This window comes from Mizuhopecten yessoensis, unplaced genomic scaffold (genome assembly GCF_002113885.1).
Source record: "Mizuhopecten yessoensis strain PY_sf001 unplaced genomic scaffold, ASM211388v2 scaffold10917, whole genome shotgun sequence".
Lineage (NCBI taxonomy): Eukaryota > Metazoa > Mollusca > Bivalvia > Pectinida > Pectinidae > Mizuhopecten > Mizuhopecten yessoensis.
The window spans coordinates 940,103-966,548 of record NW_018408786.1 but is presented as its reverse complement, the minus strand read 5'-3'; the positions used below and the strand labels follow the sequence as shown (position 1 = coordinate 966,548).

Sequence of the window (26,446 nt, the reverse complement as noted above, 5' to 3'; positions counted from 1 at the left end):
TTAGGGGAACAGACTTAACGAATCATCGTCCTCTATATACCTCTGTTCATTAGGGGAACAGACTTAACGAATCATCATCCTCTATATACCTCCGATCTTTAGGGGAACAGACTTAACGAATCATCATCCTCTATATACCCCTGTTCATTAGGGGAACAGACTTAACGAATCATTGTCCCCTTATATACCTCTGTTCATTAGGGGAACAGACTTATCGAATCATCACCCCCTATATACCTCTGTTCATTAGGTGAACAGACTTAACGAATCATTGTCCCCTATATATCTCAGTTAATTAGAGGAACAGACTTAACGAATTATCATCCTCTACAAACCTCTGTAGATCAGAGCAACAGACTTAACTAATAGGTTTGTGCATGTGTCTCCCTTGTCCAAACGAACGACTGGAATCATCATCCTCTACAAACCTCTGTAGATCAGAGCAACAGACTTAACTAATAGGTTTGTGCATGTGTCTCCCTTGTCCAAACGAACGACTGGAATCATCATCCTCTATATACCTCTGTTCATTACGGGAACAGACTTAACGAATCATCGTCCCCTATATACCTCTGTTCATTAGGAGAACAGACTTAACGAATCATCGTCCTCTATATGCCTCTGTTCATTAGGGGAACAGACTTAACGAACGAATCATTGTCCCCTATATACCTCTGTTCATTAGGGGTACAGACTTAACGAATCATCATCCCCGGTATACCTCTGTTCATTAGGGGAACAGACTTATCGAATCATCACCCCCTATATACCTCTGTTCATTAGGTGAACAGACTTAACGAATCATTGTCCCCTATATACCTCTGTTCATTAGGTGAACAGACTTAACGAATCATCATCCCCTATATACATCTGTTCATTAGGGGTACAGACTTAACGAATCATCATCCCCGGTATACCTCTGTTCATTAGGTGAACAGACTTAACGAATCATCATCCTCTATATACATCTGTTCATTAGGGGAACAGACTTAACGAATCAATGTCCCCTATATACCTCTGTTCATTAGGGGAACGGACTTAACGAATCATTGTCCCCTATATACCTCTGTTCGTTAGGGGAACAGACTTAACGAATCATCATCCTCTCTGTTCATTAGGGGAACAGACTTAACGAACGAATCATTGTCCCCTATATACCTCTGTTCGTTAGGGGAACAGACTTAACGAATCATCATCCCCGGTATACCTCTGTTCATTAGGTGAACAGACTTAACGAATCATTGTCCCCTATATACCGCTGTTCATTAGGGGAACAGACTTAACGAATCATCAGCCCCTATATTCCTCTGTTCTTTAGGGGATCAGATTTAACGAATCATTGTCCCCTATATACCTCTGTTCATTAGGTGAACAGACTTAACGAATCATTGTCCCCTATATACCTCTGTTCGTTAGGGGAACAGACTTAACGAATCATCATCCCCTATATACATCTGTTCATTAGGGGTACAGACTTAACGAATCATCATCCCCGGTATACCTCTGTTCATTAGGTGAACAGACTTAACGAATCATTGTCCCCTATATATCTCAGTTAATTAGAGGAACAGACTTAACGAATTATCATCCTCTACAAACCTCTGTAGATCAGAGCAACAGACTTAACTAATAGGTTTGTGCCTGTGTCTCCCTTGTCCAAACGAACGACTGGAATCATCATCCTCTATATACCTCTGTTCATTCGGGGAACAGACTTAACGAATCATTGTCCCCTATATATCTCAGTTAATTAGAGGAACAGACTTAACGAATTATCATCCTCTACAAACCTCTGTAGATCAGAGCAACAGACTTAACTAATAGGTTTGTGCATGTGTCTCCCTTGTCCAAACGAACGACTGGAATCATCATCCTCTATATACCTCTGTTCATTCGGGGAACAGACTTAACGAATCATTGTCCCCTATATATCTCAGTTAATTAGAGGAACAGACTTAACGAATTATCATCCTCTACAAACCTCTGTAGATCAGAGCAACAGACTTAACTAATAGGTTTGTGCATGTGTCTCCCTTGTCCAAACGAACGACTGGAATCATCATCCTCTACAAACCTCTGTAGATCAGAGCAACAGACTTAACTAATAGGTTTGTGCATGTGTCTCCCTTGTCCAAACGAACGACTGGAATCATCATCCTCTACAAACCTCTGTAGATCAGAGCAACAGACTTAACTAATAGGTTTGTGCATGTGTCTCCCTTGTCCAAACGAACGACTGGAATCATCATCCTCTACAAACCTCTGTAGATCAGAGCAACAGACTTAACTAATAGGTTTGTGCCTGTGTCTCCCTTGTCCAAACGAACGACTGGAATCATCATCCTCTACAAACCTCTGTAGATCAGAGCAACAGACTTAACTAATAGGTTTGTGCATGTGTCTCCCTTGTCCAAACGAACGACTGGAATCATCATCCTCTACAAACCTCTGTAGATCAGAGCAACAGACTTAACTAATAGGTTTGTGCATGTGTCTCCCTTGTCCAAACGAACGACTGGAATCATCATCCTCTATATACCTCTGTTCATTAGGGGAACTGACTTAACGAATCATCGTCCTCTATATACCTCTGTTCTTTAGGGGAACAGACTTAACAAATCATCATCCTCTATATACCTCTGTTCATTACGGGAACAGACTTAACGAATCATCGTCCCCTATATACCTCTGTTCATTAGGGGAACGGACTTAACGAATCATTGTCCCCTATATACCTCTGTTCATTAGGTGAACAGACTTAACGAATCATTGTCCCCTATATACCTCTGTTCGTTAGGGGAACAGACTTAACGAATCATCATCCTCTCTGTTCATTAGGGGAACAGACTTAACGAACGAATCATTGTCCCCTATATACCTCTGTTCGTTAGGGGAACAGACTTAACGAATCATCATCCTCTCTGTTCATTAGGGGAACAGACTTAACGAATCAATGTCCCCTATATACCTCTGTTCATTAGGGGAACGGACTTAACGAATCATTGTCCCCTATATACCTCTGTTCGTTAGGGGAACAGACTTAACGAATCATCATCCTCTCTGTTCATTAGGGGAACAGACTTAACGAAGCATCGTCCTCTATATACCTCTGTTCATTAGGGGAACAGTCTTAACGAATCATCGTCCTCTATATACCTCTGTTCTTCAGGGGAACAGACTTAACGAATCATCATCCTCTATATTCCTCTGTTCATTAGGGGAACAGACTTAACAAATCATTGTCCCCTATATACCTCTGTTCATTAGGGGTACAGACTTAACGAATCATCATCCCCGGTATACCTCTGTTCATTAGGGGAACAGACTTATCGAATCATCACCCCCTATATACCTCTGTTCATTAGGTGAACAGACTTAACGAATCATCATCCCCTATATACCTCTGTTCATTAGGGGAACAGTCTTAACGAATCATCGTCCTCTATATACCTCTGTTCATTAGGAGAACAGACTTAACGAATCATCATCCTCTATATACATCTGTTCATTAGGGGAACAGACTTAACGAATCATTGTCCCCTATGGAACAGACTTAACGAATCATCATCCTCTATATCCCTCTGTTCATTAGGGGAACAGACTTAACTAATCATCATCCTCTATATACCCCTGTTCATTAGGGGAACAGACTTAACTAATCATCATCCTCTATATACCTCTGTTCATTAGCGGAACAGGCTTAACCAATCATCGTCCCCTGTATACCTCTGTTCATTAGGAGAACAGACTTAACGAATCATCGTCCTCTATATACCTCCGTTCATTAGGGGAACAGTCTTAACGAATCATCATCCCCTATATACCTCTGTTCATTACGGGAACAGTCTTAACGAATCATCGTCCTCTATATACCTCTGTTCTTTAGGGGAACAGACTTAACAAATCATCATCCTCTATATACCTCTGTTCATTAGGGAAACAGACTTAACGAATCATCATCCTCTATATCCCTCTGTTCATTAGGGGAACAGACTTAACTAATCATCATCCTCTATATACCTCTGTTCATTAGGGAAACAGACTTAACGAATCATCATCCTCTATATCCCTCTGTTCATTAGGGGAACAGACTTAACGAATCAATGTCCCCTATATACCTCTGTTCATTAGGGGAACAGTCTTAACGAATCATCATCCCCTATATACCTCTGTTCATTAGGGCAACAGACTTAACGAATCATCGTCCTCTATATACCTCCGTTCATTAGGGGAACAGTCTTAACGAATCATCGTCCTCTATATTCCTCTGTTCATTAGGGGAACAGACTTAACGAATTATCATCCTCTATATACCTCTGTTCATTAGGGAAACAGACTTAACGAATCATCATCCTCTATATACCTCTGTCTATTAGGGGAACAGACTTAACGAATCATCATCGCCGGTATACCTCTGTTCATTAGGGGAACAGACTTAAGGAATCATCATCCTCTATATACCTCTGTTCATTAGCGGAACAGGCTTAACCAATCATCGTCCCCTGTATACATCTGTTCATTAGGAGAACAGACTTAACGAATCATCGTCCTCTATATCCCTCTGTTCTTTAGGGGAACAGACTTAACGAATCATCATCCCCGGTATACCTCTGTTCATTAGGGGAACAGACTTAACGTATCATCATCCTCTATATACCTCTGTTCATTAGCGGAACAGGCTTAACCAATCATCGTCCCCTGTATACATCTGTTCATTAGGAGAACAGACTTAACGAATCATCGTCCTCTATATCCCTCTGTTCTTTAGGGGAACAGACTTATGAATCATCGTCCCCTGTATACCTCTGTTCATTAGGAGAACAGACTTAACGAATCATCATCCTCTATATACATCTGTTCATTAGGGGAACAGACTTAACGAATCATTGTCACCTATATACCTCTGTTCATTAGGGGAACAGACTTAACCAATCATCGTCCCCTGTATACCTCTGTTCATTAGGGGAACAGGCTTAACCAATCATCGTCCCCTGTATACCTCTGTTCATTAGGAGAACAGACTTAACGAATCATCATCCTCTATATACCTCTGTTCATTAGGGGAACAGACTTAACGAATCATCATCCTCTATATACCTCTGGTCATTAGGGGAACAGTCTTAACGAATCATCATACTCTATATACCTCTGGTCATTAGGGGAACAGGCTTAACCAATCATAGTCCCCTGTATACCTCTGTTCATTAGGAGAACAGACTTAACGAATCATCGTCCCCTGTATACCTCTGTTCATTAGGGGAACAGACTTAACGAATCATCATCCCCTGTATACGTCTATAGATCAGAGGAACAGGCAAGGGAGACATGGTAGATCAAGAAGACAGATGAAAGTGACAGGTTATCTATCCTTACACTAGAGGACGAGATCAAGAGGACATCATACCTGTAAATCTGAGGAACAGATGAGGATGACGCCGCTGTCTGTGTACAGAGCCAGAAACTTGTTATTGAAGGACAGTGCCATCTTTATGTATTCTTTTACTTCGGTGTTTGTTTGTGGTGTCTGCAACCATCAAGAATCAGCATTAAATGTGACATGTATTTTCTGTTAATTTTAAAGAAAATGGAACGTATTTATGACATTTGCTACATCTTAACAAATAATCTTCAACAATTTACATTTAATACAATCAGTAAAGAAAACAAAGATATTCCAAATTGTCTTCTCCACAATATGTAAAATGAAACCCTTCTAATCAGAAACCCTGTGAGACACATTTTATTGGTCAGATTAGACAGAATGTCAGAATATAAAGGCAAGTCATTCTTGACAATGCTACATTGACTTCAGAGTGACCACTGAGCTGACCTCTCTATGTGTACCTACCTGGTTTTGATATTGACCTCCATGGTCAATCAGAAACAGCTCGTTGCCCTTGGCAACCAATGCTCGGGACTGTCGGTCAAGGTTTAGCACTGCCCAGCTACTAGGTGCTGACTGTAAACCTACAAAGCAGACACAAGTTTCCTTTTATATTTAATCTTACATACTAGAAGCTTACTGGAGACCACAAAGTGAATAAATATGACATCAGTTTATTTTATAACTGACCATATATACAAACTTAAATATTTTCACCTTTTCAATTTTTCACCTTCATGGTCAACACTTTCAAAACAAATTCATTCAAAGAAGCATTTGGTCTCAATATCTTGTTTCAGCATTGATAACAATTAATTAGATTTTGTGATACTAGGATATGTGTTATATTTAAAAATAATAACACTTTTGAGATATATGACAGGATCGTGGCAATTGACAGTCAAGTAAACAAAAATATATATAGATAAATGAGAGATTCAAAATGTCCAAGCTAACAACATATCAAAGTATAACTGCACTAGTAATAATGAAAGTGTTAGAAATAGCTAATCTAAAAGTTGGGTTCACAGCAAGCAGTAATATTGATATCCATAAGACATATATTTCCACTACATTGGCCCCTCTCAATTATGTTAGTATTCGTGTAATAGTGATGGAGACAATTTGAACACTGATTTAACTAGAGAAACTGTGAGCGAGCTCACAAAGATATACCCCACTTGCCCTTACAAGGTAATAGTGATGGAGACAATTTGAACACTGATTTAACTAGAGAAACTGTGAGCAAGCTCACAAAGATATACCCCACTTGCCCTTACAAGGTTTCTAGAACTAGAACCTAAAGTTTCAAGGGCCATAACTCCAGGGAAAATAGTCAAATCACAAATTCCTTTCTTCATGCACATCTGCATATGATGTAGTTTTACTGTGCAAAGTTACAAAAATATCCAACACACGGTTTAGGAGGAGTTGCGCTTACAAGGATCATGGACAGTCGGCGGACAGATGGACAGATAGACGGACAGGGTTATTCCTACATACCCCCAAACTTTGTTTGCAGGGGTTATAACAACCCTGCTAGTGATACCCATTGAAACATTGCTGAAAATATCTTAAAAAGAGTCAACTGTTTACATATAAAGAACAATTATTAGTGGGTGTACCTGGAACCTCGGCCAGCCTCCGTATCCTGGGGTCGTCTACGCTGTTGATTATGAAGATACGGTAGGTACTGGTTAGTACAGCTATCCCTGTACCCTGGAAACTGTTAAATATCTCACAGTCCAACACCTTCACGTCCTTGGCTTCCTATCAAACAATGTCAGATAGTGAAACTCTGCCAGCAATGCAAAATATTTTTGATTAACTCATATTATTTTACAAACATATTTACCACAATGACCACCATAAGCCACATACAACAAATAATTACCACTATAATTGCTTTTGTATTGACAACAAACATCACTGATCACTATAAACCACTTTGTACAGGGAACTGATTGACCACTATATAGCCATTATTTTGTTGTAAAAATGTCTAAGCTGTGCCATGGTTAAAGTGACTGACCTGACCCATGCCAAACATGCGTTTGAAGTTGAGGAACATGTCGTAGGAGAGAACCATGCCATCGTCCTGGACACACAGCAGATCCTCTGTGTTTGACCATCCCATCTTGACCACTTGACCACTGCTCCACTACAACATACCATTAGTGATAGTCACATGAAACATTCATCTACAAAATTAGAAATATCACATGTTTTCATGGCAACCCCTTCAATCTCACTACATCAACAAACCAAAGAATAAAAGCATCTTCAGTCAACTACTTTGGATAGGAAAAGAAAAACGTTCAAGATTCATAAATTAAATAAATGTGAAAATATTTTTTTTCATAAAATGAACAATGGTTAACAGTACTGGTACCTACCCTCATCTGACTGATTTGGTTACCGGCTGCAGTAAACACTGTAATGATAGGTTTTGTGGAAACTTGGACTCGGGCCGTCTTGGAATCATCTCGGTACAGAGCTGAAACATAAAAGTATAATAAACTCATTGGAAAATAGACCTGGGACTTATATGAGTATTCCTTTTCTATCAAGTAATATTTTTGTAAATCTATTAAGCCAAAGTAAAATATTGAAAAAATACTGATGATCTTATAATATAACTTGAGTACCCCTGTGATAAGTAACCCAGTCATGATCTGTTACACTCAATTTTTTTTTTTTTTTTTTCATTCCTGGATACACATTATTGAATACAGATTGATAATCTAGGTTTGTTATTTTTTGTTTTTCCTGTCTGCACCCTCCATCAACACAGGGTCATGCATCATTCAAGACTACACAGTATATCCTAAACACCCCATCAACACAGTACTTAAGGACATGTACATACCTATTGGACCTCCATATGGGGCTGCTGCCACTGTAAATTTATCAAGATCAATCATGTCACTCCATCCCATGGCATACAGCTCATTTTTTCTGTAAATAGATGTGAGAAGTAAAGATTAATATGGGTATTACTAATGAGCACCTAACATATTCTTTCGATACTGTTGGGTTTTTTAAACAATATTTTGCGTCTCATATGACAGTTCTATAGATCCGGGAGATACATAATGCACTTGGTCTGACTGGCAGTCACATGCACCCAGCCAAGTCCCTCTACATACCTCCCTCCTTTATAACAGAAGAGGAGAAAATGTAATGGGCAAGGCTTGGACTCCCAACCTCTAGATATATCCTCGATAGAAAGAATTGAACTACCTGGTCACCGGCAGTCACCAGGCTCAGTCCCACTACAGATGTGCAACGACTGATTTAATTGACCAAATTGTTAGGTATACTGAGCTGATAGGGAAAATACAAACAAATTGCTAGACTATCTCATCTGGTTTTAAATCAAATATAAGCATAGCAGATAGATCTCAGGCACTCAAAATATCTAAGTCTGGTGTCAGGGCGACAGGAAACTCAAGCTAGAGTTTACCAAAGCAAGAAAGCTATACATATAGGTACGCCATACAGGATTAATTTAAGATTAAGAACTTTCGAACGCATGATACTTTTAAAAGGCAATACCATCTTTGCCTATTTTATGTTTAATTTGGATGTACTGATATACATGCCTTTATGACATTAAATGAAAAGATAATCAGACAACCGGTGTCTGTTTGACCATGTGATCTAGCTAGTCTGGTATATATTTAGGTCATGGCTGCATCGTTCAGTATAGTATATGAATGAAAGCAAGATGTTATTTACTTGAAGTAAACATCACCAAGCGGATTCCAGTCCGCAGTTGCCATGGCAACCCTGTTTTAAGGAAGATAGTCGACGAATATTCTTTACTGTAACTTCTATGTTTTCGTTCCGCCTTCTTTCTTGGGTGATGTAAGCGACCTACTTTCAATATAAATAAAATAATTTTGAAACGTTAATTTACTTAACCCATATACTGTATAACGGGTCATTATTATTTATTTTATCATTAGAATGCAAAAGTATTAGTACTGGTCAATTCAATATAATGATTGTTATTACATTTTTTTTCAGAACGTAAGCGAGATATATCTAAATTTAAAGCCAATATATATGTAAATACCGGATCTGCGGTTAATAAACAAAAATGTGTAGCGTGACATTTTTATTAATCCCTGTTGGATAAAAAAAAAACATACAGGAAATTATTTTTTTTATTAAATTTTATGTGTCAGTTATCACGGTTTAGTCCGTCGTTATATCTACTGTAACTCATGTAAAATATATTTAAAAAAAAACACGGATATGAGAATTTGTTGAATTACAGCTGTATTTGGACAGAAACCGTGATGTGTTCAAAGTGATATTACAGGTTTTAGGGGTTTAAATCAACTTTCGGTAAAACTGTTATCCCCTGTGATGATAATGGAAAATGGGAAGGGCATAATACATCTCGGTGTATATCAAAATATAGCTCAACTGTAACAAATTCCCGGGTCCTTGTTAGCTATTGTTGCACTAAGTAAACCCTAAATCACACGATAGCTCGATTTCTGCTAATAGCCTTCTTCTAGGTTTCGGTTTACACAAGGATAATGCTGCATTCTTGTATTTATTTGTTGGTATACAGTACATCATGCTGTCTTCCTTGTGTGTGTTATGTACACTATAGGACCGTGTTCCAGTATTTGTTGACCGTACAGTAAGTAGATCACGCTACATTTCTTTATATTTTGGTGTGCAAATATATATTATATGCTACTTTTATTTTTATTTTGGTGTACAATTATATTATGTTGCATTCCTTTTTGTTTTGGTGTACAAGTTTATCGAGAGCTTTCCTTATCGTTGTGTGCACACTTACAACGCATGTTGCTTTCATTTTTGTTTTTGTGTACAAGTATATCATGTTGCCTTCCTTTTCGATTTAGAGTACAAGTTTGTCATGTTGCCTTCCTTTCCGATTTAGAGTACAAGTTTATCATGTTGCCTTCCTTTTCGATTTGGTGTACAAGTATATCAGGTTTCTTCCATTTCGATTTGGTGTACAATTAAGTTTATCATGTTGTCTTCCTTTTCGATTCAGAGTACACGTTTTATCATGCTGTCTTCCTTTTTTATTTGGTGTACAAGTATATCATGTTGCCCTCCTTTTCGATTTAGAGTACAAGTTTATCATGTTGCCTTCCTTTTCGATTTAGAGTACAAGTTTATCTTGTTGCCTTCCTTTCCGATTTAGAGTACAAGTTTTTAAGGGTCCCTTCTTTTCGATTTGGTGTACAAGTATATCATGTTGTCTTCTATTTCGATTTGGTGTACAAGTTTGTCATGTTGCCTTCCTTTTCGATTGAGAGTACAAGTTTATCATGTTGCCTTCCTTTTCGATTTAGAGTACAAGTTTATCTTGTTGCCTTCCTTTCCGATTTAGAGTACAAGTTTATCATGTTGCCTTCCTTTTCGATTTAGTGTACAAGTATATCATGTTGTCTTCTATTTCGATTTGGTGTACAAGTTTGTCATGTTGCCTTCCTTTTCGATTTAGAGCGCAAGTTAATCATGTTGCCTTTCTTTTTGATTTAGAGTACAAGTATATCATGTTGTCTTCCATTTCGATTTGGTGTACAAGTTCATCATGTTGCCTTCCTTTTCGATATAGAGTACAAGTTTATCATGTTGCCTTCCTTTTTTATTTCGTGTACAAGTATATCATGTTGCCCTCCTGTTCGATTTAGAGTACAAGTTTACCATGCTGTCTTCCTTTTTTATTTCGTGTACAAGTTTATCATGCTGTCCTCCTTTTTTATTTGGTGTACAAGTTTATCGTGTTGCCTTCTTTTTCGATTTAGAGTACAAGTTTATCATGCTGTCTTCCTTTTTTATTTGGTGTACAAGTTTATCATACTGTCTTCCTTTTTTATTTGGTGTACAAGTATATCATGTTGCCTTCCTTTTCGATTTGGTGTACAAGTATATTTTGCTGTCTTTCATTTCGATTTGGTGTACACGTTTATCATGTTGCCTTCCTTTTCAATTTAGAGTACAAGTTTATCATGTTGTCTTCCTTTTCGATTTAGAGTACAAGTATATCATGTTGTCTTCCTTTTCGATTTGGTGTACAAGTATATCATGATGTCTTCATTTTCGATTTAGAGTACATAGTCATGTTGTTTTTATTTTCGATTTGGTATACAAATATATCATGCTGCATTCCTTTTCGATTTAGAGTACAAGCATATCATGCTGTCTACCTTTTTTATTTGGTGTACAAGTATATCATGTTGCCCTCCTTTTCGATTTGGTGTACAAGTTTATCATGTTGTCTTCATTTTCGATTTACAGTACATAGTCATGTTGTTTTTATTTTCGATTTGGTGTACAAGTATACCATGTTGCCTTCCATTTCGATTTGGTGTACACGTATATCATGTTGTCTTCATTTCGATTTGGTGTACAAATTTATCATGTTGTCTCCATTTTCGATTTAGAGTACATAGTCATGTTGTTTTTATTTTCGATTTGGTATACAAATATATCATGTTGCATTCCTTTTCGATTTGGTGTACAAGTATATCATGTTGCCTTCCATTTCGATTTGGTGTACAAGTATATCATGTTGTCTTCATTTCGATTTAGAGTACAGGTATATCATGCTGTCTTTCTTTTTTATTTGTTGTACAAATATATCATGTTGCTCTCCTTTTCGATTTGGTGTACAAGTTTATCATGTTGTCTTCATTTTCGATTTAGAGTACAAGTATATCATGCTGTCTTCCTTTTTTATTTGGTGTACAAGTATATCATGTTGCCCTCCTTTTCGATTTGGTGTACAAGTTTATCATGATGTCTTCATTTCGATTTAGAGTACAAGTATATCATGCTGTCTTCCTTTTTTATTTGGTATACAACGTCAAGTATATCATGTTGCCCTCCTTTTCGATTTGGTGTACAAGTTTATCATGTTGTCTTCATTTTCGATTTAGAGTACATAGTCATGTTGTAAGGATTTTCGATTTGATGTACACATATATTATGTTGCATTCCTTTTCGATTTAGAGTACAAGTATATCATGCTGTCTTCCTTTTTTATTTGGTATACAACGTCAAGTATATCATGTTGCCCTCCTTTTCGATTTGGTGTACAAATATATCATGCTGTCTTCAGTTTCGATGTGGTTTACAAGTATATCATGCTGCCTTCCTTTATATTTTGATGAAGTGTAGGATCACGTTGCTTTCCTGTATGGAACGTGCGTCTTTTTCACGTTTGATTAATGGGAGTTTTCATTTCTTTCTGATATCTTATCATTTTGTAATTTATAACAAAGTAACTGAATGCCATCATCAAAGCTTCATCACATCGTTTTATTCAATTATTGCAGTGATAATCAAGTCAGAGTAGAAATTACCTTTTGATAAAATAACATATTACATATGAGACAATGTTTTAATACAACATACACTACTGATAACAAATGACCTTAATATACACAAACTATCTCAGTTTTACTTATAAATAATCCAACTAATACAAAAACAATTGTACTAGATTATCCGGCTTGCTGGTGCAGCACGATCACTGTATACTGAGCTGTATTGGCAATGTGTTATTTTCGCACTCAGAACAATAAAGTGTAATTTGTGACATCGTCAAATTGCCGACGTCACAACAGTTGTTTAATTTATCGAGTCCGTACATGTTCTTTTTATCACATTTCTATGACTGAATGACATGTTTTAATATGATTTTTAATCGGCTGTTAAAAATATATAATGAATTTAAGATGTTTAACTCCTCAGCTTTTCATTTTAGCAATCAGAAGATTATTTTCATGCATACATTTGACGCTACCGTGTATCTATAGTGTCACGATAACTGCCGTTACAATTAAATTGGTACAATGTTTTGAATATTGAACGATAAGACGTTCCGAAGTATGATTGAACGTTCAAAAATGTGATTTAAAAACTACGTTTTACAGCTTTTACAACCGGTATTTAATCGGATATCAAAACTTGACCAAGGCAGCATCGTATTTGACAAATAACCTGACGTTTTTCCATTAAAAAGAACGAGTTTATGATTTGTGTGTCGCTTCACGAATCGATCACAGCCATCATCTTTACACAGTTAATCAGTAACCAATGTTTTCGCACCTGAAACGATTTTAGTGGTTCAACATGGATTTTTTCTCCTTTTTTTATTTATTCAAATAGTTTGATATGTTATCTCAAACAACATTTGCGTATTCTTATTTTGGGTCGGATGAATAAAAAACCGTCTGGTCTGAAAAGACGCCATTACAGATACTCTACGAGACTGTATATGTGCTAAGTACCGTTTAAATTCATCACGGCAGGTTGGTACACGGAATTGTGTTTTGATATTTTTCATGATAATATTATTGATTTGGGTTTGTCTGGATTATCCTTTACAAACCGCTTGCCACCTAGCCAGGATTTTATTGTAAAAAAATCATTATTAAAAGAATGAAAAGCTTGACTTTGATCATCAACAAACGGTTTTATAAAAGGGTAGTTATTTTATTATAAATACAAATTACACAGAGAAGTGGACCAAGGACTGATCCTTGAGTTACTCTTGCGTTTGTGTTTTGAAAATATGATAATACTCATTAATGAATATTGATGTATATTTGGTAACAACTAAAATGGTTTTCATTATTATTCTTAATAACAGGTGTAACATTTGCCGTGTAATAAACAGCGCACGATCAGTCCAGGGCCGTTTTCGTTTATCGCGGTACAAACGGTTGAACCGGTTGGACCAGAGTTGTTCGTTTATTAAATAAGGTCGGACCCAGTAATCTTATGGTGCTTTCAGGCGAGCCTTGACCAAGCCCTGCAAGGCCTGCATAACATTCTGCAGGTCCGCCAGGATGTATACCCGAAAATGTTACATTTCAAACGGACGTACCGGTTGTTCCGCATAAACGAGCAGGCCCCTGGTTTCCAGGGATTTATAAACACGTATTACAATTTCAGTTTCAGCTTCTTTTAGGGGACCTGTCTAGATTCTTTTGGTTTAGAATTGACACACACTTGCAGCACCATTATGATAAGTGAATAAAGACTGTTATCTACTTGTATTTACGTAAATCTAGATATAAGAATCTTCAAAAGAAGACCGCCCAATAAAATAATCGTTAGATAAAGTTGAGATTTTTTCTCAATCCCCCTGGTATCTGTAGGTATATTGGACGATACAGCTGTAATAACGGTATTTTTCTTTGATAAACCTGTAAACGTGTTAACCAATTTCCACCACTCACATTATGACGTGGGTATATATGCGTAATATTTTCTATCAGTTTAGCAGCATATAAGCAGCTTCACCGTTCCTTACCGCACCAATACCAAAATTCCTAGCCTGTTTAAACATTTTCCAATTTATTACAATTGGATTTTTTTTAAGAAACATTTTCCTGGTCCCGATAGGTTTTCTTATAGATCATGGTGCTTCCATGGTAGATGTTTACATTATGCAGGCGCATTTTTGCTTGATTTAGAAATTGACGAACAGAAAAAAGGAGGAAATTAAATTAAAGCCATAATAAGAATTAGAAATTTTAAGAAAAGTTTAATAATTCTATTCATTAATTAACGTAAATAGTTTTGTTGTTGAATTTCTCCGTTCATGTTACTAATGTAGGTATCAAGAGTTTCCTTATTCTATTCATCTGGCTTAATTTCCTGTAATCATAAAATGGAATGCAGTGTTTGCGGATATAAATGATGAATTTGTATCCCTTTATCATTGATTTGGTCAAATGGAGACCAGCTATATCTAAAAATAGCATGTGTCCATTATTTCATTTCATTTTCTATTTAACAAATATACATGTGATGACAATAAAGGTGGATTAAAAAATTAAGGTCAACGGAATGTTTATTCGAATTCCAAATTCCATGTTTTGGTAGTTGGAATAAGGGGGCGGATAGAGTATTTCGATATATTTTTTCCAGAACATCAATTTAAAAAATCATTAAGTCTAATTTGACTTTCTTATTAAAAATTGTGATGATTTGTTTATCAGGAATACTATGTATTTATTGTTAAGAATAACATCAGGGTTGGGTGGTAGGTTATTAAGGTAATGTCTTGGTACCTCCGTGTAAGGGGTCAGGCCTAACATCACAATAACAAGACGCAGTCGGAAGAAAAATATGGTTGTAAGGATTGACAACAAGACTACTTAAAGTTATTTTGTAGGTCCCTACAGAAAGGTTGTAAGAGTTACTAGGAGTAGGTTGTTAGGGTGGACATCAGGGTTACTAGGGGTAGGTTGTTAGGATGGACATCAGGGTTACTAGGGGAAGGTTGTAAGAGTGGACTTCAGTGTTACTTTGGGTAGGAAGTAAGGGTGGACATCAGGGTTACTAGGAGTAGGTTTTAAGGGTGGACATCAGGGTTGATAGGGATAGGTTGTTAGGGTGGACATCAGGGTTACTAAGGGTAGGTTGTAAGGGTGGACATCAGGATTACTAGGGGAAGGTTGTTTGGATGGACATCGGGGTTACTAGGGGAAGGTTATAAGGGTAGACTTCAGGTTCACTAGGAGTAGGTTGTAAGGGGGGACATCGGGGTTACTGGGGGTAGGTTGTAAGGGTGGATATCAGGGTAACTAGGGGTGGACATCAGGGTTACTCGGGGGAGGTTGTAAGGGTGGACGTCAGGTTTACTAGGGGAAGGTTGTTCGGATGGACATCGGGGTTACTAGGGGGAGGTTGTAAGGGTGGGCTTCATGGTTACTAGGAGTAGGTTGTAAGGGTGGACATCAGGGTTGATAGGGATACGTTGTTAGGGTGGACATCAGGGTTACTAGGGGTAGGTTGTAAGGGTGGACATCAGGGTTACTAAGAGTAGGTTGTAAGGGTGGACATCAGGGTTACTAGGAGTAGGTTGTAAGGGTGGACATCAGGGTTACTAGGGGTAGGTTGTAAGGGTGGACATCAGGGTTACTAGGAGTAGGTTGTAAGGATGGACATCAGGGTTACTAGGAGTAGGTTGCAAGGGTGGATATCAGGGTTACTAGGGGTAGGCTGTAAGGGTGGACATCAGGGTTACTAGGGGAAGGTTGTAAGGGTGGACAGCATGGTTACTAGGGGAAGGTTGTAAGGGTGGCCATAAGGGTTACTAGGGGAAGGTTGCAAGGGTGGACATCAGGGTTGCTAGGGGTAGGATGTAGGGGTGGACATCAGGGTTAATAGGGGTAGGTTGCAAGGGTGGATATCAGAGTTACTAGGGGTAGGCTGTGAGGGTGGACATCAGGGTTACAACGGGTAGGGTGTTAGGGTGGACATCAGGATTACTAGGAGTAGGTTGTACGGGTGGACATCAGGGGTACTAGGGGTAGGTTGTAAGGGGGGGTATCAGGGTTACTAGGGGAAGTTTGTTTGGATGGGCATCGGGGTTACTAGGGGCAGGTTGTAAGGGTGGACATAAGGGTTACTAGGGGAAGGTTGTTAGGGTGGACATCAGGGTTACTAGGGGAAGGTTGTAAGGGTGGACATCAGGGCTACTAGGGGTAGGTTGTTAGGGTGGACATCAGGTTTACAACGGGTAGGTTGTTAGGGTGGACATGAGGGTTACTAGGGGAAGGTTGTAAGGGTGGACATCAGGGTTACTAGGGGAAGGTTGTTTGGATGGGCATCGGGGTTACTAGGGGAAGGTTGTAAGGGTGGACATCAGGGTTGCTAGGGGTAGGATGTAGGGGTGGACATCAGGGTTAATAGGGGTAGGTTGCAAGGGTGGACATCAGGGTTACTAGGGGTAGGTTGTAAGGGTGGACATCAGGGTTACTAGGGGAAGGTTGTAAGGGTGGACATCAGGGTTACTAGGGGAAGGTTGTAATGGTGGTCATAAGGGTTACTAGGAGAAGGTTGCAAGGGTGGACATCAGGGTTACTAGTGGTAGGTTGTAAGGGTGGACATCAGGGTTACTAGCGGAAGGTTGAAAAGGTGGACATCTGGGTTACTAGGGGAATATTGTAACGGTGGACATCAGGGTTACTAGGGGAAGGTTGTAAGGGTGGACATCAGGGTTACTAGGGGAAGGTTGTAAGGGTGGACATAAGGGTTACTAGGGGTAGGTTGTTAGGGTGGACATCAGGTTTATAACGGGTAGGTTGTTAGGGTGGACATCAGGGTTACTAGGGGAAGGTTGTAAGGGTGGACATCAGGGTTACTAGGGGAAGGTTGTTTGGATGGACATCGGGGTTACTAGGGGAAGGTTGTAAGGGTGGACATCAGGGTAACTAGGGGAAGGTTGTAAGGGTGGCCATAAGGGTTACTAGGGGAAGGTTGCAAGGGTGGACATCAGGGTTACTAGGGGTAGGTTGTTAGGGTGGACATCAGGTTTACAACGGATAGGTTGTTAGAGTGGACATCAGGGTTACTGGGGGAAGGTTGTAAGGGTTGACATCAGGGTTACTAGGGGAAGGTTGTAAGGGTGGACATCAGGGTTACTATGGGTTGGTTGTAAGGGTGGACATCAGGGTTACTATGGGAAGGTTGCAAGGTAGACATCGGGGTTACTAGGTGTAGGACGTAATGGTACATATAAGAGTTATTTGGAATTTCTTGTAAGATGGATTTCTGGAATAAAAGGCGTAGGTTGTAGAAATTAGGGATGCTTGGGTAAGATTTCCAGGGGGAATATCAGTTTTATTGTGGATAGGATGAGGTTGACGACAGGATAACTGTGGGTAGCTTTTAAGGATGGATATAAGGGTTACAAATGGTTGGTTATGAGGTTGATATCAGGGTTACTCGAGATAGGCTGTTAGGATGGATATCAGTATTACATAGGGTAGTTTGTTATGGTGGACATAGGGATTATTAGGGATAGGTTACAAAGTTAGATATCAGGGTTATAACGGGTAGATTGTAAGAGTTAATATAAAGGTTACAAGAGGTAGGTTGGATGGATATTAGGGTTATTTTTGGATGGGTTGTTAGGTTGACATCAGGGTTATTAGGTAAAAGTTGTAAGGGTCGATATTAGGGTTACTAGGTTTTTTTTGTAAAGTGGACAACAGTGTTAAAATGGGAAGAATGTAAGGGTTGACATAGGGGTTTCTAGGGGTATGTTATAAGGGGGATATAAGGGTTACAAGGGGTAGGTTGTATGGTGGATATCAGGGTTAGTATGGATAGGTTGTTAGGTTGACGGCAGGGTTTCTAGTTAAAGGTTGATTTCAAGTTACTAGGTGTGTGTAGTCAGAGTGGAAACTTGAGTTACTAGAGGTAGGCCAATCAGAAGCCTTTGTGTGATTGCTTTGGCAACGAAACCTATGCGGTTGAATTAGCAGTCCCCTAATATCCCTATATACCAATTTTTATCAAAATCGAACAAATATCTAAATTTCGACCAATCAGAAGCATCCGTGTGGATGCTATGGTAACGAAACTAATGCGGTTTTATTCGCAGTCCCCTAATATCCCTATATACAATTTTTCATCAAAATCTAACAATATCTAAATTTCGACCAATCAGAAACCTCCATGTGGTAGCTTTGGCAACAAAACCGATGCGATTGAATTCGCAGTCCCCTAATATCCCTATATACCAATTTTCATCAAAATCGAACCAAGTTTGAAGAAAATCGGTTAACATTTGCTATAGTTATTGCACAGAAACAAAACCCAGCAGATAATTACGTTTTTCGTTATTCAAGGGGCCATAACTCCGCCAAATGGGGTCCGCTGAAAGTGGTCATCAAACTTGGCCGAGCCATTAAGGCATTTAACCCTGTGACCAAGTTTGAAGAAAATCGGTTAATATTTTTTGTAGTTATTGCACGGAAACGAAGCGTGGCAGACAGACAGACAGACCCAAATTAATATCCCCCGTTTCGGTGAAAGCGGGGGATAAAAAGGAGTAAACATTCCTAGAATTGAATTTGACGAAAATATATTGTTTGAATTATAAATACCTCATTTTAATTTGACAAAATATATTAGCAAGCACATATAAACATCATTTAAGCACCATAGATAAGTTACGAGAACGATAAAAATAACGTGGCATTATAATTTAACGCACATATGTAGATGAAGGCGGTTTAAGCATGTTCCATGTTAAGTAATACTACAACCCAAGTTAGTTCAATGTAAATGGAACGGAACATAAAAATATGTTCAAATTATGTTTCTATTTATAACTCCACGAAGAAGTATATTATTGTCTTTTCTGAACGTGCGTTGGTCACCGATTGCAATTCCGTCAAATGTACTCCCTCGATATACAGCACAACTTCAGACAGTTGTTGTCAGTTAAAGCCTCGTCAACGGTTGTTTATTAACTAGCCATTCAATGTTACACGGGAAGATGTCAATTTCCCGACGACCTGTCAATCATTCCTTACACAACGTATCGCAGCAATTGCTCACAAATGACTCAACATCCCTCGCGTGTATCAACAGTTCTGTGGACAGGGTGGTAAACATTCATACACTCTTTTTTAATGACGTCATGTTTATATAACAATGTTGCTTAATAGCCAATATCTGTGAGACTATTGGCTGTTTTAAATAAAGAGTCCACCACGTCTCCTCGCTTTTCTCCGTGCCCTATAGCTAGAACGAAACACATTTTACATCGCTTGACCACCAGGAGTTCTGCTGGACAATGTTCCTTCGCTCCCTTCACTGCTTTAACCTCACCATTCTCCGCAAATATCACATTAAATTTACAGTTACAGTAGTGAACTCCGTTCTGAAGGGCCGCTTCTCGTTTGTCGTTACTGGAGAGTACGTAAGCCAGGGCGACACCTTCCTGGGGGGTCGGGCACCGATTGTCATTCGAACTCCTGCCCCATAGAGCCCCGTCAAGGCCAAATATGGCGGCGTGGAACACAGCATTTCCTTTGGGCTGGATGAGGACGTTGTCTGCCCAGGGTTGCCATGTTGCATCTGTCATTGTTATTGTGTTCTGTTAAAGAAAAAAAAGAAAATCATAGTAACTATAGCAACTCCAGAAATTATAGCTTTATGTTCAAATCTTGCATGCTCATGAATGCATTTCATTTCAGACGAGGATTTATCTAGAATGTGCATTTGGCCGGAAATAATTGATTGGTTTGCAGTAATCGAGCCTGTTTCATACCAATCATCTTCATACGGTGGCTGGGAAAGGAAAAGAAAACAAATGACTACTTCATGTCTATGCCGGAAAATAATCGCGCGTAAACGTAATACCCTGGTGGTTGTGTGGGCTGCACTTCTTGTGTGTCAAAAATGTTTGTTTTCATGTCCTTTCCCTTGACCCTTATCTTAATTACATAACCAACATTGTATGCACAAATACAAGTTTTGGACCAGAATTAGATCGTTTGACCTATGATGTCATGTGTCAATTACTTTATTTCATAACCCATGTATACTGGAATCTGGTTAGTGTCATTGGAAAAAGCTGGTGATATATTTTGGTTGGGTCGAATGGCGCAGTGGACAGTGCACTCGGCTGTCACCATTCCCCGTCCGGAACCGAAAGGGTATGGGGTCACCTGGTCGACCACGTCGGCTTTCTCCGGGTTCTCCTGTTTCCTGCCACATTAAGACCTCCACACGCTGATCATTCGTGATATAGTATTTAGGTGTTTAATCAATTAAAGTTAACATGATGTTTAGTTTGTTGGAGCAATGGATCATGCAATATACTAGCTGCAATAACGTAGTTTCAAACGCAACGTTATTTTTTAGATATAATATGGGGCAGAAAAGGCCGGGTATTAATATTAGTACTAGTATGCGTGACCGTTGATCTATACCATCACGAGTTAGTAAAGCGTACGGCGCAGATCAGCCAAGCTCTTGAAATACTTTCATTGAGCATTTTAAAATATCGTCCGGAAGTAGTCTTCTGTTGGTTCCGTCTGTAGAAAATCAACTGACTTTAAGCAGTATTTTTTTCCATATTGAGAACCCAAAATAAAACTGTTAAACCACTGGGGTCTTTACTTATTCTTATTTTTTATTTTATTTTTTTGTATGGCGTAAACGCTCTAGTGGTTTGCCATAGTATTGATAACGGTCGTGCCAACAACAACTTGCATGTGACGTAGTAATATATCCCACAATGCCTTCTCTTTTCGCGGTGACTCCCAATGGTGTGTCTGCATCTGGATTCATTTAACATTCCTCTGGTAGAATAACTTACCTGGGAATTTTGTTGTAAATTATGTTAATGTTTGGATGTCGGTGTTGCTTGTGTTTGCTGTGATAATTTTATTTTGTTGTATTACATCATGTCTGTGTATTTTACGAAACTTTATGATAACCACATGTTCCTGCATGCAACCTGTGTCTGTGCCGCCATTGTTTAAAAACTGCGTGGTGTCGATTTCAGTGAAACAGCATGATCAATTTCATGTTTTGCAGGCACAGTTGTTGATTATTTTCAATGCGTACAGTTTCTTGTTGTGTTATCGATTTGAGAGCGTAGACGTAAACGTCAGTGTTTTCGTTTTAACTCTTGTTTTTGCCAATCAGCAAAAGGAAGGGTCGGTGTCATATTACTTTGATCTGAAGGCATCGGCCTATACTTCAGAACACTGTGCACATGATTGAAACTTAACAGTTTTCAGGTAATCAATACAATAACATTCGGATTTAGTTTGAGAGTTTGCCAACCGATGTGAAATAAATAATAGATATGGAATAAATAATCATTATTACTCTGCCAGTCATGAACTAAACCATGCGATATCCATGGATGTAGCCAGGGTCAACTACGTAGGGTTCAAATTGAAAGAGGGGCCCAGGGGTGAACCCCAAATGATCGGGGCCAAACTTTTAAGTGAAATTTGCCTGGCCTGTAAATCTTTAAATAAACTGAGATAATTTTTATGAAACTTGAGCAATACTTGCATCATCCATAGAAGTTTTGCTGTACAATTTACTTAGGTCACCGATATATTAACCTTTATGTCAAAGGTCAAATATGTGCAAGTAAAAATACCAAGAGTTTTTTTTCTCTTGGAGTTATCTCCCCTCTGTCTCATTACACTGAACGGTCTATTCTCTATTCAACCATTGAAGTCACGCCCACTTATAATGAATACACATAGAATGGATGTTATTGAGCTATAGGAAAAGAGGATTGTAGAAAGTTTAAAGCAGTACAGGATGTTTGCCTTATTAAATCTGGGTGTGTCTGATTTATCCAATTTATTATATAATCAAGATGCTTTTACTTAACGTTTGTATCCTCTTGGATGTATTGTAGTATGCTGTCTTGTCTTGCACTGTTGCACTCATTTATTGAGGATTGTTGATAATTTTCAAGAATCACAAATTAGAGAAACACACTTGTGAAGTATTTTAAGCAAATGAAAATTGTCGAAATGATACATAACCAGAGATTTGTTTTCGTAAACAAAAAACAAGTTTCCTCTGTCGGCCATCGCATGAAAACACCAAAAGACCAACCTGATGCCACTTATTTTCCCAAAGAGACCCAATGGAGGACGTTCTGACCATCTCTGTCCGATCGAAAAAATGTGTAATTTGGACGTTATAATGGGGTTCCGAGAGGTCAAAGAATATGTTTAGCTTCCGACAAAAATGATATAGAAGATGAGATACACATTATTCTTACTTGTCCTACTTATTCTATATTGAGAAACGCATACATTAAGCAATATTACTACCGACGCCCAAGTGTGTATACATTAATTGAATTATTGTCATGCAAAACTATTACGGTACAAATGCGCTCGCGGCAGGAACGTGTGAAATCGAACACTTATCGTCAGACAGCGCTGTGTGCAATATGTGAAGTGTCCATGCTCATGTTTCTGTGAATGACAGTAATCTTTTAGAGTGATGCACGATTTGTGCACGCCAGAGCACAGAGGTGTCATGTGTGACACTTAAAATCCCTGGCGCTGTTATGAAAAGTTAATAAGTCTGTTCTGCACGCACGCGCGTTCACTCTGCACGTTACATGATTTATAAGCGTTAGAAGGTCACTCTAACTATGGAGAGCTGTATTCGACTTGATGCATTCTTATAGAGATTTCCCAACGAGGGCTACGTATAAGAGACTGCCCAACGAGTACCACGAGAAGAAAGGCAGATGTCTCGATCGTCAGAATTCGAACCTGAACCCACCAGCTCGCTGGGCTACACACTTTGTTAACGGTTTAGACATTGCTACCAACCGTGAATTTCGTGGAAAATCAGTATCGATGGAATTCTGTTTTATGACAATGTCAGACTGGTAGATTGTTGAGCGAGTGTTTTACAGCAATGGCGGCTAATGGGAGGGCAGGTTTATAGTGGCACAAAGAACACCTCGGTCCAAGAATTTAGGGAACACAACCCCTTACTTGGGAACAAGAGGCTAAACCAGAAGTAATAGGAAGGATCATCCCATGCAGTACGTGGGGGACGGGGTTGTGCAGTTCTATTGGAAACCAAGTGTAGAACAGCACCAACATTCGATATAGTCAGGCGAGAGAACTTTGGTCATTGTATACTACATACAGTTGCACGTTTTGGCTTCCACTTCAAAAGACCTACTTTCAGGTTTATCAATTTAAATTAACGCGTGACCAGCACTAGTCAATCTATTACAACATCCCGTCCAGATCACCACGTGACATCGCTATGTAATTACACTCTTGGCAAGAGTAACCACATGTACAAAAAGCATATGTATATCTATAATTGCCAATTTGGAACCACATTTAAAAAAAAAGACGATCGAAATAATTCTGTTAACTTCACTCTAACGGCTCTAAATTCCTGTACTTGCTGCTCGCATCTGACTTTAAAGCAAACTAGAAATCCATTGTTTCGGCAAGTATTTTTTTCGCTTCAAAACTGGTATGACGTCACAGCTATGAAAAACTCGTCGACGTCAGATTTACAATTTTGGTCTACGTGATATTTTAGTCGATATGAGTAAAAATTGTAAATGAAATAAGACGTTAGTATTTATCTTGGTCATGTTTATAAATTTATCTCCACTATTCAGTAAACACAAATAAGATGTATATTGAATTTTGATTGGCTGTTACCCGGTGCTTGTCAGGTAGGTAAGATAATGGTACAGCGATAACACGTAGCTTTACCCGCTTCGGCGTACTACAGTCAAAATTCACACGGATCTTAACGCGAAATCTCAACACTTAGTAGTTATAATCCATGTAGTGTATATGAAATGACGTAATGATAAAAATTTGTGATAAATATCAGCCTTAGTTCTTACGTTTAGTGGTCACGTACATCTTAAGTAGGGAAATATATGTAAACCACAGACACGTTATAAATACGGGTCAATAAACGCTGTACTATATAGCAGCCCGCTGTACATAACAGGTATATTATATATCTAAAGGTACTTGCACACTATGTATGTATTCAGGTATATATATAACTCCGTTATTAGTACGCTAGCCTATTGACCACGGTCGTGGGTTCGATTCCCGTAGATGGCGGGATGTGGTCGTGCAACTGAGAAAGGCACTTTACGTTATTATTTATCTTCATCTTCCAAGAGTGGAGGGCATTTCTGTGGTTTCGGTACGGTATTGTGGTTTCTGTGTCGTAGTATTCAAGTGGTTGAGACTATCAATAGACCGTTGGAAATACAGAACCATAACAATCAGAACACGGATACAATATATATGACGCACATAATTATACTAGCACTCCCTACTACTTATGGATGCACTAACGGAGATCACATGGTAAAATGGGTTGTGGCTTCCAAACTTTCTTGATGTAAAAATAAATGCATATATGTCTATCCCATGCACAACCATGTACATCCTCGATACTCCAGGAGATACGCTCACTTTCGCTCTCTGTGCGAGTTTCGAGGATGGCATGTACAGGTAAATCGTATATACAGGTGTGTGTATGTAGGTTTGTCTGTACATGTATACGCTATGTATGTAAATATACATTGTAGTAATCAGATTGACATTGTAGGTACCAATATATGTATATACACATGATTTAGAATTAACTAGACGCACAACCGTGTTTATTAAAGAATTATATATATATATATATATATATATATATAAACATGATCATAATAAAGATGTACTCCCTATAACAATAGATTGTAACGGGGATGTCTCTATACTAAACCAAGGATCCAAAAGAGGGATGAGAATAATTTTGACCTAGTTTTTCTTCGGTCCAACATACTCGAAATTATCCTTGACTATTAAAAAGAAACTTACACAGGAATTAAACTTTTGTCATATTCATAAATTGTTTCTCGGGCTGTAATAGTTCGGTATGAACAACATATGTATCGGTGTACTTTCTAATAAATTCGTTCTCCTAGAATGAAATATTTCATTGATCTACAAAGCCTGTTATCTGTATGATATGCCCGCTGTGCTGTACTTACCGTCAGAGAGTTAAAGTCCCGTGTTATACACACTGTCTGCCTGATTCAGTGGCTGGGTAAACGTAGACGTGCCTCAATTTCTAAAACACGCGCTTTTTAATATAGCGGAACATGCACGCACAAGACCCGCGTGAAAAACGCACTCTCGTGTCTGCAACCGGAGGCTGAGTGAGAATGCTTTAATGATTGAAGCTAGTTAGTGTGCTTCAAGTGTGAATCATACAAGGAGACTTTCACCCAGTACGGAGATAGTATTGTTTATAATTTACTGATAGTTCAGTGATAAACTGATCAGCTATCTGTCCTGGGTACCGTTGTCTCGTTTACGTAAGGGAGATCTAACTGGTGTATATATATACTATCGGCATGTTATCAACGTATACCAATCAATTGGGAGGGATGCGGTACCCCCGTACCGTCGACAAAGGTCCCTATTATAAAACATGAATATTTGTATCGATGACCGTTTTATAGACTAAACTCTTCGTTCTACACCAATATTTTTTTTTTAATTTATATTTTTATTCAGTTTTTCAAAGCACATACACATGACAATATTTGGGAGACTATAACATACTTCACTGTACTCTCATCCTAAACATTCCATACACATTTCATGTTAACCATACTCATTTCATGTTAACCATACACATTTCATGTTAACCATACTCATTTCATATACCCACTTTTCTAAGTATTGGGTCTGAAGA

The 26,446-nt window shown here is 38.6% G+C and overlaps 2 protein-coding genes and 1 long non-coding RNA gene across 3 annotated transcripts in view; 1 reads left to right on the top strand and 2 right to left on the bottom strand.

The window, feature by feature from the left end:
- The window catches only part of LOC110463599 (vacuolar protein sorting-associated protein 16 homolog), a 23,907-nt gene extending 14,643 nt beyond the window's left edge, over positions 1-9,264 (bottom strand). The window contains exons 1-7 of the mRNA XM_021518338.1: positions 9,125-9,264; positions 8,253-8,341; positions 7,780-7,880; positions 7,416-7,544; positions 7,009-7,153; positions 5,849-5,967; positions 5,405-5,524 (exon numbers count right to left, since the gene is read on the bottom strand). Of these exons, the coding sequence (XP_021374013.1) occupies positions 5,405-5,524; positions 5,849-5,967; positions 7,009-7,153; positions 7,416-7,544; positions 7,780-7,880; positions 8,253-8,341; positions 9,125-9,168 (747 nt within the window). The 5' untranslated portion in view covers positions 9,169-9,264. The remainder of the gene's footprint in view (positions 1-5,404; positions 5,525-5,848; positions 5,968-7,008; positions 7,154-7,415; positions 7,545-7,779; positions 7,881-8,252; positions 8,342-9,124) is intronic.
- Positions 9,265-16,090: 6,826 nt separating this feature from the next.
- Positions 16,091-17,603, top strand: LOC110463549. The gene is made up of 3 exons (XR_002464402.1): positions 16,091-16,506; positions 17,487-17,556; positions 17,592-17,603. It is a non-coding gene; the product is annotated as an uncharacterized LOC110463549 (long non-coding RNA).
- Positions 17,604-19,276: 1,673 nt separating this feature from the next.
- On the bottom strand, positions 19,277-25,924 carry LOC110463579. Its single transcript, XM_021518294.1, has 2 exons — positions 25,737-25,924; positions 19,277-20,294 (listed from the first exon to the last, which is right to left on the bottom strand). Exon 2 carries the CDS (start codon positions 20,280-20,282, stop codon positions 19,857-19,859), a length of 426 nt encoding a protein of 141 aa, XP_021373969.1. The 5' UTR covers positions 20,283-20,294; positions 25,737-25,924; the 3' UTR covers positions 19,277-19,856.
- Between the last annotated feature and the right edge of the window lie 522 nt (positions 25,925-26,446).

Bases quoted from the DNA above. Each gene is read 5' to 3' on its own strand.
- LOC110463579 (XM_021518294.1), bottom strand. From the start codon at position 20,282: ATGACAGATGCAACATGGCAACCCTGGGCAGACAACGTCCTCATCCAG.